The 18557-nt window shown below is 45.1% G+C and overlaps 1 protein-coding gene across 2 annotated transcripts in view; it reads right to left on the reverse strand.

The window, feature by feature from the left end:
* Nucleotides 1–323: 323 nt before the first annotated feature.
* The window catches only part of NF1 (neurofibromin 1), a gene marked incomplete at both ends in the record, with an annotated part of 87875 nt that continues 69641 nt past the window's right edge, over nucleotides 324–18557 (reverse strand). For both annotated transcript variants that reach the window (XM_084272852.1, XM_084272851.1), the window contains 19 exons: nucleotides 324–466; nucleotides 4962–5178; nucleotides 5337–5383; nucleotides 5804–5946; nucleotides 7017–7117; nucleotides 7769–7896; nucleotides 8603–8725; nucleotides 9622–9779; nucleotides 10558–10693; nucleotides 11206–11337; nucleotides 11888–12014; nucleotides 12123–12263; nucleotides 13159–13260; nucleotides 13932–14046; nucleotides 14169–14230; nucleotides 14442–14656; nucleotides 15809–16088; nucleotides 16313–16453; nucleotides 17928–18121. In XM_084272852.1, coding sequence (XP_084128978.1) covers nucleotides 324–466; nucleotides 4962–5178; nucleotides 5337–5383; nucleotides 5804–5946; nucleotides 7017–7117; nucleotides 7769–7896; nucleotides 8603–8725; nucleotides 9622–9779; nucleotides 10558–10693; nucleotides 11206–11337; nucleotides 11888–12014; nucleotides 12123–12263; nucleotides 13159–13260; nucleotides 13932–14046; nucleotides 14169–14230; nucleotides 14442–14656; nucleotides 15809–16088; nucleotides 16313–16453; nucleotides 17928–18121 — 2705 coding nt within the window. The remainder of the gene's footprint in view (nucleotides 467–4961; nucleotides 5179–5336; nucleotides 5384–5803; nucleotides 5947–7016; nucleotides 7118–7768; nucleotides 7897–8602; nucleotides 8726–9621; nucleotides 9780–10557; nucleotides 10694–11205; nucleotides 11338–11887; nucleotides 12015–12122; nucleotides 12264–13158; nucleotides 13261–13931; nucleotides 14047–14168; nucleotides 14231–14441; nucleotides 14657–15808; nucleotides 16089–16312; nucleotides 16454–17927; nucleotides 18122–18557) is intronic.

The following is an 18557-nucleotide window of genomic DNA, read 5'->3' on the forward strand; positions in this document are numbered from 1 at the left end:
GGAACGTCCCGAGTGCTGGAGAGCTCCACGCCTCCTCCGGCTACAAAGTCCGTCAGGATCTACACGAGTGGGTCTGAAACACTGGCTTAAACCAAAACCGGGAGAGGAGAAGTGAAGGCATTAGAAGTCAGGCAAATGTTTCAAGAGTTGATCATCTGGCAACACGGCTGGCAGGATGGGAACTTGAGAGATTAAGTGCAGCATCACAACCGGCGGGAGGGCCCTTTGCGAGGGGCCCGCACGTGTCAGTCAGTTTCCAAAAAAACCCAAACCAAAACAAACCCCAAAAGAACCAAAACCCCGCAAAACCCCCGGCGAAAGAGTCACACGATCTTTTTGATGCTGTGACGTTTGAAGCTGCCAGCACTTCGCTGCTTTTGCACTTGGCTGGCGGAGCCGTGGCGCATCCTCCCGCTGTTGGCGTGTCCGGCCGTGGGCGAGAGCTCCACGTTCTCCTTGTCGATCCCTGGGGACAGAGAGCAGCGGGTCAAAGCGGCAGTGGCGGCAGCGCTACGGGCGGCTCCACTGGCCCCACCAGGGGACACCCGCCAGGGCAGGGGTGGGTCAGGGAGCCCAGGACAGGGGACCGGGAGTCTAGGGGGAGCCTGGGGAGCAGAGACCCCGGGACTGTGCCCGGCTGCTCAAACCAGTGGCCCTGCCGCCAGCTCTGCAGCTTGCAGGCCTCAGGCTGAGGGGTTGCATGCTGGCTAAGCCGTCAGCAGCTCAACGCTCCCAGGGCACTCACCCGTCCCCTCCCGGCTCGGGGCAGGACAGTGGCAGCTGGGAGACCAAGGGCAGAGGTGGGAGATCTGAGCCAGAGCTCCATGGAGCGAGGAGATGAGCAAACCAATCCCCGTGGTGCAAAGGTCATTGCTCACCCAAAGGCCATCACTCACCCAAAGGCCATCGCTTGCCGTGCCCCCCGGACAGCCCAGTGTGCAGCCCCAGCACCTCACAGCTGGAGCGGATGGCCGCTCACACAGATGTACACACTTGCCCACACACAGCAGCTGCAATATGGTTTGTTACCATTGTCTTCCTTCCCCCCATCCCTTGAAGCCCCTGATTGAATTCAGTGTTATTAATCTGCCTCCAGCAATGAAAGACAAACCCCTTCAGCCCATCTGTTCTGCTCTGTGCTACAGCGGCAGAACAGAGATGGGTGAACCCCTCACCGAGCTCACCTCACCAGCACTGAGAACATTTCAATATGGGCAACAGCAGCCATAAAGGGCCACCCTCCGTCCATGAAGCATCAGCACTACTCTCTGCACCACTGGAAACACAAAATTCCTCCAGGCCACAAAGCCCTTCCTGACGAGAGTTCTGGGAAGACTGAGCAAATCAAAGTTTGACTTGAGTCTCCTCTGGCTTCTGCATTCTCCAGGAAGAAGAACTGACAGGCTGCCACCTCCACAGGCTTCTTCCGGCCAAAAATCTACTGCTGCTGAACAGGGGAGCACAGAGTGCAGAAGGTTCATTTCTGAACCTGCAGGATTCTGCTGTGACAGCAGAGGCTGACTCTTGCTAATCAAGCACCTGAAATCCCCTGATATGGAATGGTGGCTCACAAATAAAGATCAGTCACAAAATACATGACGTACAAACCAACGTCTGGAGGACTCTGCCTCACTGCCAGGAGGAAGAAAAGGCTTCACTGGTTTATTTTGTATACAGCAGAAACAGAGCTGGTGCAGGTATTCATCCAAAGAGTTGAGTGTCAACGTGCAGGGACCAATTATAACAATTTAAACCCAGGCAAATTGAGAGTAAGAATGAAAAATTTAAAAAATCAGCAATTAACTCTTAACAAGGCAAGTCAATAGCCCATTTTCTCAGCAGGGTGTTAACAGGAAACACCCCGAGCAGGAAATCCTTAGAAGTGCGACTGTCCAGCCCCACCAAAGGCAGGAGGTAGCTTATGGAGCACCAGGTGAGACCAGACAGCTTTACACCCAGGGGCACAACCTTCTCTGAGAGGCTCTGACGTTCTCTGCAGGACAATCGAACTCTTAATGCTTTGCAAAAAGATTCACATCAACCTTAAAACTGAGCTGCTTTAGTGTAAACTCTGTGCTGACACAGCGACAGCGCAAGAGAGCCCTGGGCTATGAGTTGCTCCTCAGACAGCTTCAGACACAGTCGGCAGCTGAAGATCCAAACCCTGAGACTTGTGTTTAATGCAGACACGCTTCTGCTCAATTATTACCCCTGTGCTGATGCTCCTATGAGTTAATCATTCCTGTAGCAGTAATCTGGTGTAGCTGCCACATCACTTCGCCTTTCACACCCGCGCAGGGACAGCTCTGCAACTCCAGCCAGGAGCTGGCTGCAGGCTGCCTCATCCTGCCTCCCTGTGCTGGTGTGAGGGTACAAACCCTGCAGCCTACGACAGAATAGGAAGCAACCCACAGGCGTGAGCTAAAAACCTCTCTGCAGTTTCTTCTTGTTCCTCTGTACAGCAGCACAAACCAAACGGTGCTGAGTACCCAAGTTCCTGAGCCCAAAGAACTCGTGCCTGTTTTCCAGCAGCGTGTAACTGAAGTTAAGGCTGATGTGCTGAATCTAAAAGGCTCACAGGAAAGTTCTTCATTGTAGCCTAACCCCTGCAGCAGAGTCATTTCATGTACAGAGCAGCCACTACTCTATTATTGAATTTATCTTAAGGATGTGACCAAGACTTTGGTCTATCATCAGGCACCATTAGCATCACACAAGAAAAGCAACAGCTTAGCACTTAGCTGAAGCCATTCCAGTGTCAAACAGGTCTGTACACCACTTCTCATGCCACAAGCCCAACCCTGAAGCAGACCAAAGCAGTACATCATGCACCTTAATGAGGAAGCTGCATGAAAGCTGCTGATTTAGAGCAAGGCAGAGAACCTTCAGACATGGGATGAAAAGACAAGACATAAGGGAATAATATTCACAACAAAGGGAAGGGCAAGAAGAAGAGATGATGGCAGATTTATAAACATTTATAAACAGTGATCTCCAGATGCAAGGGAATAATGTATTTGTAACCATAACAATAAACCCACTTGGCTGAAGCTGTTTCTCTAACTCTGTGTGAGGCAGTAGCTCAGCACTGCCGATGCTCCTGTCAGCAGCTCTCAATCTGTAGGAGGTGGGTGACAGATCCGCATCCCTTCCTCCTCCCACAGTTGCCTTGCTGAATCCTGTGGCTCTCCTTCATATCCTGTACTTCTTTCACCACTGATTTTTGTCTGGGCTGGTGCATTAGGTGCTGCCCTGCTCACTACCCACTCCTGTCCTTAGTGTGTGACGGAGCCCAGCGCTGCCCACGCTGTCACACCCCTCCAGGCACGGCTACGAGAACACAACCCTCACGTATGCAGCTGCAGGAAGTGCCACAAGACTAATTACATTTTTAATATGATTAAACAGCTTGAGCAGCAAAGCATGCTCTATGCAAAGCCACACTGGCTGACATACCACTTTAATCTAGTGAAACTGTACACCAGTTGAAGTGGGGCAGTGTAACAAAGGCCATGAGAAGCTCCGTGCTGTAGCCTGGTCTAGTCTGAGGGCGCTGCAGACCCCCAGCCCAGCCCCAAGTCCTCATATTCCAACTGCCAGAATGAAGCATGATGCTAATAAATGGGAAGAGATGATGGGAAAATAACCCTCAGATGACTGAACACTGGGCACAGGGTGTTCAGAAAGCACCTATCACTTCAGGCTGTTTCGTGCTGCCTGGAAGCACAGGCAGAGGCTGATTCTTTCATAAAGGTGCTGCCAGCCCGGTCACAGGACACCGGAGCCATCAGGGACCTCCTGGCCTTGTGCCAATCTTCTAAAATTTACTGAGCAACCTGCACAGTGTCACAAACACACCAGTCCAGACTCACTGGAGTCCTGAGAAAGTTCAGCAGTTCCAGCTCCACCTCAGGAGACGGGCTCCTCACCACCTGTCTGCAGAACACTTGGAAGAAATTTCTGAGGAGCTGATAATTAATTCCCTTCTCTCAGCTACCAACGGAAGAGGGAATAGACATTATATTAAATAACAAAGTGTCTACTGAACCACTTTCCCACTACCTCAGTTATCTGTCCCTGCAGCCTGATACAGAGATGTTTATAGAGGGTGACTTGCGCAACTCTAATACAGCGGCTGCATTACACAGTTGTAACATACAGCTGGCATTTAAGTAATTGCCTGTAAGAGTGAAGAATTTCCTCAGTAAATGAGAGACTAATCCAGAATCGCTTCAGGAAGAGTCTCCACACAGGTTTCTTCTACATGAATTTCATTTTCTTCCTATATTTCATTTCCTCTAGCACCTCTGCATTTCCCTGCAACTCACTCCTCCCCAAGACAAAAGGAATTTGGTGGTCTATCCATTCACTGCCTTTGATGACTGCTTTTTTCTCCACAGCTTCACTTCAGCAGCAGTGTGTTTCTGGCACTACAAGTCTGCACTGTCCCCAGAGTTATCTACGCAAACACTTTTTGTTCTTCAAGGGAGACCTCCAGACAGTTCTGCCTAGATGAGCAACGGCCTTAAATCATACAGAAACCGAGCCAACCCAGATACACTCTTCTACAGTACCATTATGGATTATTTTTCCTAATAGGAGCATCCCTGGAGTGCCCAGACAGGCATTATGCTCCTTCCAAAATATCATGATTATGTATTTAATGACTTCCAGGGCTCCACTGCTGCGCACGCTCTGTATTAAGATGCAGCTGCTGTTCTGATGCACTTCACACTATTTCCTTCACGTGTAATGACTTGGGAGCTGCTGTGCTGGACAAAGCCCAACATCCGAAATACCAGTGTCAGAGCTTAGTAAACAGCTTCGTACTCCTCTGACTCAGGAATGCAATGATGGGTGATGCAGACACATGCAGGGATGGCGAGGCTGCACGTTCGTCTGCACAGCCAGGGGACTCGGTGTCTCCCCGCAACGGACACGGAGCCGCCGCAGCCACTGACCTGGGGAGTGCTGGGAGGTCGCAAGTGACGTCATGGAGTTGGACAGGTTGAGGTTCGCAGTGATGCTGAGCTGGCTCTGCACCGCCGGAGGGTACGGAGACGTGGGTGTCAGGAGAGACTCTTCACTGGTTTCCTCATCAATTCCAGGCAAATATGTGTCAATCAAGGCATCCAGGAACTTCACTATGAGCTCGGCGTAGTCTGGGATCTGTGTTTGCTGTGGGTGAAAAGGGGAAGAGAGAGAGAAATTGGTTCTTGCACGTAGAAATTCTAGATCTTGTCCTTTATCTGCACCTTTCCTGGAGCACTGACATGCTCCATAAAGGAAACAAAGGCAAAACACTCCTCAGGTTACACACAGCGTGGGGCTCTTACCTTAGAAAATGGGCCAGCAAACCTCCATAACCCATTGAACCCAAAACCTGCAACAACAAATGGGATACTGTTACCACAGAACCCTTCTTGCTGACAGGCCACCAGACAGTGCACACAGCACATCACCTGGGCTCCTCAGGGATGGAGATGAAATGGTTTCACTTGGAGATGCAGCACTAAGTTTTGCCCAGACCATGTGTAACAAAATTAAGGCATTTTCATTTGTATATGGAAGATGTAAGTTGAAAACCCCTCGAAATCTCAGAACCACAATACAAGTTGTTCTTGTTGGCATTAGAAAGGGCAGACTTAGCATGTGAACACATATCTTGTGTTAAGTTTATGTCAACACTGATGTTTCTCTCAACTCTTACTATTTTATTTGGGCTGCAGTTCTGAAACATTTTCAGTGGTGAATCTAACTTAAAATACAGCAGGAATTAAAAAAAAAAAGGAATAATATTTACTCTGTAGATAAGAAGTTTGGTACTGGGGTGGAGACTCTTCATGGTAAACAACACTCTGAACAATCCCATGAATCGGATTCAACAAATTTGGATCCTGGCACAGGGATAGCAGGGTATTGATCTTGGAATCCAATAAATTATGCCTGAAGAAAAGAGAAGCAGCTTATTTTTTGTTCATTAAATAAAATACATCTGCAGTTCCCACATGGCTTCAGCAAAGAGCAGTTAAGGTGGGATTATCAAACCCTGGTGACTCCAGCAGTAGAACACAATTCCTGTGTGTTTGGGGAGGGCTCCAACAATGTGTGATGCCTTCATAAAACTGTACTAACACCCCCACCCACCAAAGCACCCACCTAGCACTTGAAATTGCAAGTATTTTAGTTACTTTCAACCAAAAAAAATCATTCCCTGGATGTGTGTAGACGTCAGAGCTGGAATTTGAGAGCAGCTTTTCAAAGCGGTGGGAGCACTGCCACACTCAGCTCCCCTGCAGATCTCAACCATGGGTGTTTTACTACAAAGGCCACTTACAGCTGCTGTATCAGTAGCTCCCAGAACTCGCCTGTACTTTGACATTACTTTACTGTTACTTTTAATTCATGCTCCGGTGGGTTCGAAAAGTCTGCTCATCAAATTTCTGACAGTTTGGGCTTCCCTTACATACCCTGACTCCATTGAACACTACTTTTAGCAGACACCTTAAGAAATCCACCCACAGAGTACCCTGAACAATGCTCTAAACCAGTTTTGATATGCACCTGGGGTACCAACTGCAAAACCTGGTCTGACTGGGGTCAAATCAGCCCTTCAGAGGCAGTAGATATTATTGACTTGCTGAGAAGCGATTCACATCTCTGCAGCATCAATAAAGCGACCAAGCCCTGCCAGTCACTGGACCAGAGCAATGGCAGCAAAGCGTTTAGAGGAGCTGGTGGCTGCAGAGGCTCCCTAGCAACAGCACCGAGCTCCCACGCTCTGCCAAACTGCCTGCAACACTGACGGGTGCTTCTGAGGGCCATCTGTACTCGTGGTACCTCGCGGTGCCTGTTTTAGCACGAGCATCACAGTTGTTGAACACAGACAATTCTTTTGCCTCAGCAAGCCCTGGCCAGCCCGCAGGTACCACCCCAAAAATGAGTTCCTCACACTTGCCGCCCTGGCCCAAAGGGCCAGGTACTGAGGCATCACAAACAATGTTTCAGATACTTACACAACAGGAAAGACCTTTGGGAAGACAACACTGGCTTCTGCTAAGTACTCATACAGAATCCGCTGGTCAAACTCATCAGTAGTGTACTTCACTAGCGTTGCCTGTCATAAGGCAAAGGATTCAATTAGCACGCTTCTGATTTAATTTGAGCCATTACAGGCTTCTGTCGTTGTAGCTTAAGGTTTTAAGATTTCCAAGTAGCAGAAAGCAGCATTGCACAAGGTGAATCTACATTCTCTCTGGACATGGAATCGAGTCGTTTCATGGGTATGTGGGTACAACCAGCCAGTAATAGCTTCTATTTGGCCTATTTTGGCCAAAAACCCCTCCAAGTTTTTAATAAAAGTGGTGACTGAGTCTTTCTGAATGCTATCAGGAGTGGTAACTGTGTTGGTTCATCTGAAGGAAGCACTATCATACTGCACCAGTTAGTAATTTTTAAACTGCATTATCCAGCAGTTTTCACCTCTCAACTTTTTAGACTCACAAATTAATATCCTTTAATTATGTAAAATTAGTTTGTGATAAAAAAGGGACAGGAAAAAGGGACAACTGTTGGACATGTTCCACAAAACAACAGAGAATAACGAGAATTCCTATTTGCTCTCACAGACCATTTAAATGAGTTTCTAAAAGCCACTCCTAAAGAAGTGATTCTGATCTGTGTAAGTTTAGAAACGCTGCTCATATGCTGCTTTGGAAGATAAAAGAACATCAGAAATGAACAGACAATACACAGAAAGAAAGCTTACAAGAACTGTAAGCAGCAGGGCTTGGATTTTTGGGTCAGTCAGAACTTCTTCATCTAGGAGGACATTTGACTCAGAAACAGAAACTTTCCGGAGGTGTGGGTGTTGCTGTGGTGATATTCGCTGGGTTTCTGCCAGATAAAAAAGAGCAACTCATCCAAAGCAAAATGAACCCAGATCAAAGCAGAACTGGCTCTCACACAGCACATTCAGTCGTACGCAGACTTCAGAGGTCACCAGCCTTTTCATAAGAGTGGCAAAGCAACAGCTATGCTGTAATACTGGCAGCGCTGGACCACTACATGGGATGTATCATCAGATGGCAAACACTAACCCCAATTTCCTGTGCAGTGAAATACAGGCCCAGGGGTGGTAAGTACCGTGCTCAGGGTCAGGCAGCAGGCTGACATCAGATACACCAGAAGAACCCTGGTCTTGCATTGCAATTGGGGGTGGGGGCACAGGAAGCAGATGGGGGGGAAGATGAAGAGAGGCATTCTAGGCATTAGGTCGTGCTCCATCTCCTGCAGAAATTTGCAGCTAGGGCTTATTAACTTAAAACAAGCCAAATTTTATTTATGTATTGCACTCCTGTATGCTGTACTTCACAGCTGCCCCTTATTCTGCATCTGCAAACTGAGCAACTCCAATTCAAACTTCAGTTGCCAGTGATGTGGAAGACTGTACTGTCCAGAAGCCACTGCTAAGAAAGGTATTTCTCTCTTACCATGTAGTCACCTAGGCAAATAAACATTGAATTTAGAAAGAATCCTTTGTATGTATATACAAAGCATTTATAATTAGTATTATTCTGAAAATGGTAGTCCTGTTTCTCACCCATTTCATAATCATTTTCGGCTACTCTCCTCATTTTGGGAGGCGTTGTGATTCCAGATTCCATGTCTTGCCTTTTAGGAGCCTTTGTGTCCGATATCAAATGGTCAAAACTTTTCCTTGTACCTAAAAACAATTTATCAGGCAATTAAAAACATTAAACCTAAATCCATATTCTAACTATTTCTGATTTTCTGGCCAAACTACTCTCCTATCTACACCGTACTGACAGGAATCTGGGGACATCATCATCATCATCATTTTCAGGGATGGCAGAGAAAGTACGATCACACCATGCCGCTCTCCATCACAGTTTCCAAAATGCTTCACAGTACATGAGGAAAGCATGCAATCTATTCCAGTATGTGAGCTGTGGGCATGCTATGGGTTCCTGGTCAACACATCACATCGAATCAACATGCCAAAATGTGATTACTGAAAAGGAAGCCGTAACAGGATCGTCATGAAAGAAATGCCCCCCCTCTCCTTCCATACACACCGTGTAACGCAAAAGGGTAACACAAGGTAAGCAAAACAACTCAGCTCACTGCTCTGGTATTAAGACTTTGCTTGTAAAGACGATGCACTGAGAAGCCATGAACAGAAGTCAGATTGCTTCCAAAACATCTCAATGTTTTGGGGACCATCTCTTCTAGCAGAAGATACAGCATTCGATACGCTGAGGTATCCAGCTGCTCGATTTTGCTGAAAGAGGGCTGGTGGCAGAGAACTGGCACTATGACTCCTCAGGGTCTGGAATATCCCCCCCCTTATTTTTTTTCCTCTTTTTTTTTCTGCTTCACCACACACGTCACTCTTGCTTCCCCTTTTGTGCTCAAAAGAACTGAATTAGTCCCCTGTAACTGTACAGTGTTCTCTAATCTGTTTGACAGAAACTGCACGTACTCCTCTGCGCCCCGAATAAGCACCTGAAGTCAGAATAAATACAAGTATCATTTTTCTCCAGTAACAATTCCCGAGGCATTCTGTAGACAAATTAGTAAATTAGTTATCTTAATAACCTAGAAGCTTTTTAGTGTTCGCTTGGGAAGGCTGCCCCATATCCAAACTCATGGATTTTCGTGTTCGAGGGCTTATCTGTCCCACTGTCGGGTAACTGGCAGCCAGGTGTCTGTCTGACCCCTTTGGTGATGACCATGGTTGATTTTCCTTTAGTGTCCTGAAAGTGCAGAGAAATTAAATTAAGAAAACCTTAAAAACTGCGCACATTTAGGCATAAAGTTTTCAACTGGCCAAACCATCCTTTATTAAACCCACCTTTCCTAACGGGTTCATCTCCCGAAAATACATATTAAGAAATAATTACTCTGCTTGCAGAACTTGCCTGATAACTAACAATCTGATAGGAATGTAATGATCACTAGATAAAAATAAAACAAGGAAAAGAACACAAGCAAATCAGCCTATGAGGCAAGATGAAGGATATGTAATAATCAGCTACTCCATGCTGGATGCTGAAGAGGGACACAGCAATGCTCCCTATGGTGAGAATCGCCTCTCCACATCATTTCCTCAGCTCATCTCTGAGATTGCTTATAGACAGCCCATAAGGTGTCAAGATCTTCCAATGACACAGACCAAGTGATCACTTAGTACAAAGAACCAAAACTTCCTTCTAAAATATCAGGAATACGGAGGCGAAATTAGGTCTTGTAGAAGGAGGTTCACAAAGAGTTTAAGCAGCTCTGCAGGAGTTAAGCCCTGAAATGGCTTTACAGATCTCAAAATTAAATCTACAGGAGTTCGACACCCACATTTTTCTGACTCTTGATCACAGTACCACAGTTTAAGTGGGTTATTGGTCTGGAACCAGTAACAGAACAGGAACTTCGCTTTACGAGCGTGCATTTCAGTTTTAAGTGTACCACAGGTTACCTTTAGATAATGTAAAGAGACACTGAAATTTGGATACTTTATCTAAAAGTGAGACAACCAACCTATACCTAGTGTCACTGTGATGTATGGGATATGTATCCATAGGAACATTTTCCATCGAAACGTCTGTCAACAAGAGAGACTTCCTATGTTTTAGACTGCAGCGACTCCGAACTTCCTCAGATACTGTCAGCAAAGCTAGAATTCAAAGAGAGCCAACATCAGTTTCCCACAGTAGGATTGCACTGAAGAATGTAATTCCATCAATTACTTTTTCACTTGGCATAAAGACGACCACTGAGATGTAACTACACCTTGCTGAAAGGCACAGATTAAAAGCAGATCAGTTCAAAAGAATTATATTCCCCATCCAAACAGAGAATTCAAACATCTGCCCTGGCACGGCCACAGTTTGTGTTTCCAGACCACTAGAAACTGGAATGCTCCAAGACACACACTTAACCCAGGAAACCTTCAGCCTCCCTGAAGTATTTCCAAGGTCACACAGCAGGTCCCATGCCAGCATGCCTTCAGGCACAGGGAGCTTTAAGGCTGTACCCCAGCCTAGTCCAGACACTCCTCCACCTCCAGTTACAAGTTTCCTCTACGCTGATTACTTTTATCAACCTAAACCAGTAAGAATTCCCACAAGAACCCATTCCTTTTCAGTTAGCACAGATTGAAAAGAAGATTAGTTTGTTTAATTTTACCTGCTAGGTAAGCCACGCTCTGGGTGTTCACCTCAAACTTGTCACAGTTCCTGTGCTTGTTAACCAGAGCTAGTAGTGTATGTAAAATCCTCACGGTTCTTGCTACAGTGGTAGGAGAAGGATGCCTGTACCCTAAGGGATGAGGTTAAGAAACCAAATATTGTGTACAATTTCAAATGTGTATTTATGTAGTGTTAATAACTTGAAAATATTTAGAAATGTTTTTCAGCACGTTCTCAGGAAGCTTCATATCAAGGGTGAGGAGGCACAACGCTAAGAGAAACTGCACACTCGAGACTAACGCCTTCCGTCCCTCCCCCAAAATCACAGCATTTCCAACGTCTGTACGTACATTACCATCTCACAAAAGCCTTCTAAAAGAAGTGAACCTAAACATGGGTAAACACCAAGGAAGACAGCTTTCCTGGAGGAAGCAGGCAAGAGCTGTGGCAAATGAAGCCACACACCCTGTGACAGGTATCGTCATCAAAGACCTTCACAGGACCTGCACACAAGAAACCTGGCACAGGCCTGTAGTCAAAGAACATTTAATTTTGTGCCTACTTGGTAATCCAAGTTACTTAAAATCCACCACCCATTTTTCTCCCTGTTACCCTCGGAATTGCTCTCATTTCTGAACTGAGAGTGTTTGTTTCAAGTGAAGAGTGGTACGTATTCTTACCTTTCAGGAGGTGTCCCACGAGTGCAAAGTTAAAGTTAGAGTTGAAATTTAGCCCCACAAAATGATCCATCTGCTTGCAGTGCCATTCGAGTGGCCTCCTGATCTCCATAAACACCTCTTCTGGGCTCTGACCCAGAAAAAAGAACACACAGGAGTACCTCATCGAAAGTTACTCATCACAGCTCCAGGATTTGTCCGAAAGCCATACAAGAGGAATTTATGAGGGCTTGCTCACCTTATCGTTGAACACTCGGAGGCTATCCAAGGTATGCAGATTCTGCTCCAGTAGTGCTGTACCTGCTGAGTACAAGTTTACTTCATCCAACTGCAGGACTGCCATGGCTACCCAAAAGAGAGCCTTGTGCATTGGGGAGTCCTGGAAGGAAAGAGAGATACACGAGTGAAGGACACCTCGGACAGACACCGGGTTGGCATCTGTGTCACCATCCTTCCAGCCACAGGCTCTGCCCTCATCCACGTCCATCCCAACAGAACAGCCCTTTGTATGAACCCATAGTCTTAATGCCCTGCACCAGTGTGGAGTGGAAAGTAAATTCATTTCAGGCCTTTCCCCCCATGAGGCACGTGCCCCTTTCCTCACTGGGAACAGTGCTGGATGCGTCCTGCCCTGCACCAGGCTGAACAGGAACGTGTGTCTCCCATTACCGACTCGACAGCGCACACTAAGAATGGATTGTGATTCTGCACGTGTAACAGGATGGGTGATTTCTGCTCCCAGTCAGAAAGAGAACTGAGAGAACCAACATTCTACCAATCCTGGGTCTCTAAAGGAGATTCTTTGAGGAACAACTTTTATTTATGAACAGTAAAAATCCACGAGGCTCTTCACTGACAGCACGCTCCTTGGCACGCTGATCACATAACGAACTCCTAAGTAACTAACTTCATACCCAAGCATGTGAGGCGAACCTCTACCACAAGCTGCCGTCTGAAAAGCACGGATTAGCCATTAAATGTGTGAAAGCCAAGACTGAACACCTTCTGGAAAGCATTCAGTCAGGCTTTTGCCCACACTGCTGTGGCACAGTCTGACAAAGCAGAAGGACCTTCCAGAGCATTTCGGAGCCCATCACGCAGGTCCCACGCCCAGCGTCTGACGTATTTCCCATGTGTACTTTCCAGCATGAGTCACAGCAGTGAAGCGTGAACTTCAGACACCACAGCACTTGCATTTTTGAGCTTCTACCCGTTATTGTAAAGGTTATTCACAAAATAGGTTCTCTGTTTACTCTCAAACTCCATTTGTTTACCTTATTGAGAAGAGGCTGCAGCTTGGTGAGTGCTATTACCGTAGCTTCTATCAGGACTTGGCTATTGTAATTATCAGGCCCTTTTAAACAGCTCTCAAGCCCCTTTTCAGAGAAAAGAAGAGTAATTAAAAATACAACCATAGTTAGATTTTGCTTTGTAAAAAGAAGTTCAAAGCTCTAAACAATAATTTTTGCTCTGAGTTAGTTTACAAAGCTGGAGCTCACTTTAAGCCAGTTCTCAAGGACATTTACAAACACAGCAGAGATACACATATGGCTGAAAGCAACTGCACAATGTGTATTAACAAGGTAAGGGTGCGGGATTGGGTGCAAGAACTAGAGAATCACTCTTTTACAATTCAGATGCTGCTCAATTAAAGTTTATGTCCATAAAACTTTAATTTAATTCTTAAAGGAAGCATTTAACAGACTGCTTACTTGCTGAGGAAAGCAGCCTTCTTCAGACAACATGGAATGTCATGAAAAGCTAGGCAGTCTGTTGCAGAGATTTGTTATATGAATGTCCTGCTCTTCGTTGCTTTTACACACATCAGATTATTAACTTCCTTTAAAAGGGAGGAAGCTGTGAATCATGTGCATGCAGCTAAATGCCTTAAGAGGAAATTTCTCACTTAGTTAAGGTCTGACTTCTATATCAATCTCAGAGTCTCAAATTTTAAACTCAATGTTGGAAACTACTGGTACACTAGAAATCACAATGCCAATCAAACTTCCTGCCACCAAATCGCTTTCAGGTACATTGGGTCTATTACCTTGCTAAGAATCCGGATTATTTGTTTTATTTGTCCGTGGGACACACGTTTACTTATACAGCCAAAGACAACAAGGGCTCTTGGCTGCAGGGATGGGTTATACTGGAATGCAAACCTATGGAGGAAAAGAGTATGTTATATTAAACCAATATACAACCCAGAGGCTGTTTGAGGAAAAGCTGGGCATTCTAAATGTAGGACACAGGCAGGGATTACATTTTGAGATGTACTACATACTTTTGAGCTAGTTCAGTCCACTGGTCCAGCCACTTGCACGTTGGAATATCCCTCATACAAGCCTAAAAAGAATGATATTGTTTGAATCATGTAACATTAAAAAAAAAAAAAAAGTATTTCTAAAACTCAGAATGTACAGTTGGTTTAGTTCTTCCAAGTCAGCTCTTGAGTGACTATCACAGGAGGCACATCTCACCACACCGCTTGCTGGCAGAAAGCACAAACAGTACCCTTTTCCCTTAGGGAGAGTTTGGTTTGGTTTGAACCACATACCTCCATGATCTCCAACAGAGCTTCAGTAACAGTTTCCAAGGAAGTCAGGGCGAAGGTCTCCCTTTCATAGGACCCAGGTGAAAACGACCTGTCGCGGTAGCTGGACCGGAATGCTATGACTGCAGCTGACTTCACTTTGCTGATTCCAAACAGCAAATAAAACTTGGGCAGGGAGAACTCAGTCAAGCTCAGCCTTAAAACTTGCTTGGTCTCCTCTGTTGAAAAATTTTTACATATTAAACTACTGAAATCCAATCCATATTTTCAACACTCTTAAGCTCACCCTCCCATGAACACATGAGTAGATAATCATCCCACATGTCACTCTGCACATTCCAACACAGCTTTCTTTGCTACTTCTCCCTGAGCACGCCACGAGAGCTGCGGTCTGCTGCACAGACTCTGAAACCAGCCATCAGGAAGATGCATTCTAAAAACAGGTAGAGAGAAACTTGTTTGAAGATGTGGTTCTGCGAGACTTTTCCTCAACCCTGATCAGAAAATGGAAACCTGGAACGTTCCTGCTTTGACATGCCAACAGTACTCTGAGCTCACACTACAACCCAGTTCTGGGTTTGGCTCTGGCACTGAAATGAAGAAAGCCACTCAAACCAGAAGAAAACAACGGCCCTGCTACTAGCACTGATATTTTTACAATTCTGAACTTGCCTTTTAGTGTACTTCAAATTCCTCGGTGAAACAGGAAGCCTTGCCTTGCTCTCTGCATCAAAGCAAAGCTTTTCTTTATACCTACATATAAGTATCTGTATTCACACACTCACTCTGCAGATATATATAGATAAAAATAAGCTTCTAAATACTTAAAAAAGAGACAGTATTACATAAACTTTTTTTTTCCATATCAAATCCAGCCTGTGTTTATACTGTACTTCTGTGGCAAGAAGCGACAGCTACACATTTGCTGATACCAATTATTTTAGGACTGTGAAAATACAGCAGTATGCAAAGTACCTGTTCTAACAGTATAGTTTCACAATTCCCTTATGTAATTGATATTTTTGTTACTACATTATGCAACCACTCAGAAGATGCACACCCGCCAGTTTTAACTCGGCTGTATTTTCTCCTTTCTCCACGTTACAGGAACTCACTGGGACTTTCTTCTCTTTTTCTAACACCCAGTACCCAAACAAACTCCATTATGCACCTGCTCTAACCCAGACAGTCGTTTTGTAGTTCCATACTCATTTGCTGTAGATCATACCCTCATTCGGCCTTGCATGCAAGCTGAAATACAACATGGTGTTTTCAAGCTCTCAAAATAGTTTAAAAGAGGGAAAGATGCCTCAAATATTTCTTAAACTAAAGAGCACTCAGGCTTGACTGAAAATCCGAAAGGAACTTACCACTGAAGTGAAGCTGTGAGCAAGTGCAAAGAGAATGAATGATGTTGATGACGAGACCGTGCGTGGAAGCTCTAAGGGAAAGGGGACCAGTGGCCACCAGCAAAGTAACGACATGAAAGAGGTAGGGGAGATGTGCTGCCACATCCAGAGAGTTGTTGAAGGAGAGCATCAGCATGTAACGTGCTAGAATAGCAATATCATCCCACATCAGGTGCTGTTCCAGCGTAGGAGTAGGAGACAGACATGTCTTGTCAATTATTTTACACATCCTTCCAATGACCTGAGAAGACAACAACCATTTTGTTTCACTCCAATGAAGAGCAGAGCTCAAACCTTCAGTAAAAACCGTTACAACTTCACACAGGAATTATACTGTGGCTCAGGACCTATTTTATCATGGGTCTTGCACTACTGCCTGGGCTGAGTTACCAGAAAGCATCTCGGAGTGGTGTTATTATATAATATTACCATATAAAAGGAAACAAAGTCAAAGAGGGAACTCACTTTGCTTGAAACCAATTTGACGTTTCCAGAGGCGAGCGCTACAGCTGTGTCTGCCATAACCTCGGCTTTTATGGATCCCAAGCCCCCTGTGGCACTAGTTTTGATGAAACTGTCCAGCACTACATCCAAGAGATCCGTTATCTGACAGAGAGAAAGAATTCATTTTTATCAGTGAGACTGATTTTATTTTTCCATGTAACACACCTTTCCAATAAGTGATTTTTATTTTTTTTTGCTGAAGATGCACAACTACTAAAAACTGTAGTGTTGGCTTTAGTGATTCCTTATCCTTGGGGAAAAAGGCCTAATGCAAATGATAAAACCATAAAGATTAATTCCATCATGTTTTACTCCAGATCAAAGTGCTTGAGAAGTGTGCAGAAACAGAAATTTAGTTTGTATTCTTTTTGTTTCCCATTTTGAAGTGTAACTATTCATAAAATGCTGAACCCAGTGAAGAAATGCTTGGATTTGGAGATGGAGAACATGTATTTCCAAGAAATAGGCAAGATATAGGCTGTCAAAGGTTTTGCTTAGAGCACTAGCTATGGGTGAATACAGCTACAAGTCACACAAGTTTCTTCTCACATGCAACAAAATTTAAACCACACTTAACAGATGGAGGTAAGAGCCAGGTCAGCCCACATGCGCAGAGGACTAACTGCGACGCAGGGGTAAGGGTAACACTATCTCACACTGGTTCAAATTCAGCTCTCCTCATACAGTTGAAATCCTGGGTCAACCGAGTCAGCAACAGAACTGCCACCCACTGCTGAGGAATTAAAATCTCTTCCCCACTAACAGACTCTCGTGCTGGATGTAACAGTGACGTTGCTCACAGGGGGATCTAAGCTTTCAAAATACTTCCCCCACCCTCCAAGTGAACCAAGCCATGAAATGCTCCTGTGCATCTGTGTGCCAGCTCTGCTCCAGCAGCAGCCTTGTGATGCTGCATTGGGTGGGATGGCAGTTAAAAAATAAACATAGTATGGCAATGAGGAAGCTGATGAAAAGCCTGTGAGCAAGCCTGGCCACAGCATGTAACGCCTGTCTCATCTGTCTACACCTCCTTATACACCACAGATGATGTCAACTTTATTTATGTATTTCCTTCCTTTGGTTTGCAGGGAGGACAAGGCCAGGATTTAAAAAGTGTTAAGCTAATGATGAACAGGAGGAGTGATATTCTATTAATTGTAATTAAAATGCCTCATTTCAGAAGTGCAAAGAGAAAAGGAAGAGTTCTTGCAGCACCACGTGCTGAATACGCCACTGAATGCTGTAGTGTTCCTTCCATCCAGAGCCTGGGCATCCAGGGGGTTCAATGAAATAATTACCACCAAGGGCCACAGCTGCTTCTAATACCAAAGACTTCTAATCTTCAGTTCTCAGCGGGGACCAGTGACATGTTTGTAAAAGCCAGAGTTCATGAATGAGTTAATGCAGTATTTCAGAGACAGAAAACTTCACAAGAATTTGCACGCTACTCCTGGTACAGCCAATATACTTTGGTCCTGCCAAGCTCCATTTAACGTTTCTGCATTAATATTTAGGTGGTTAAAAGCTCTATAATCTGCTTACACACAAATTGCAATAAATGAAGCAGAATTTGTACCTGTCCAAGACTTCCCCATATCTTAGCTTGAATGGAAGGATACATCTGTTTTTCATTGATGGTCATTGTTATAAGCTTATCGAGAATAGCAGTGACGCGCTGGCGCTTCGCATCATCATTGTGTTTACAGAATCGGACCAGGTTGGACAGCCAGGGAGTCATATACTCCAGACAAAGATGTTTCAGTTCGATACCTGAAATGAAAATTCACCTTGTAACACAGAATCAGCACTGGTCTCCGTTTTCAAGCACGTCATTATTTGCAAACACTATTCAGTTTTATTGTCTAGAATAATTGCTAGCAGAGCTGAGCAAGTAACACTGGGTGCCCAGACCAGGCTCAAGAAGAGACATACTCTAACCCCCCCAGGGACATCTGTAGGAACCTGGCAAGGAGACATTGACAGTTTAATATCTTAAGCGACGTGACATAAAGATGTGTACTTTCAGTATTAGGCAGGACTACTTAAGGTAATTTGGTTTTAATCCAGACAACGTATTCTTAAAGCTTCCAGCAGTGCAGTCAGAGCTGCATTATGCTCGGGAGGAAAGCATGACAGGAGCGGTGCGACAGAACCAGATTTACAATTGAGAAAGAGAATCAATCTGGAGAGATGAATCCTGGGGTGG

The sequence above is a fragment of the Gallinula chloropus genome, assembly GCF_964237585.1.
Source record: "Gallinula chloropus genome assembly, chromosome: 19".
Taxonomy (NCBI): Eukaryota; Metazoa; Chordata; class Aves; order Gruiformes; family Rallidae; genus Gallinula; species Gallinula chloropus.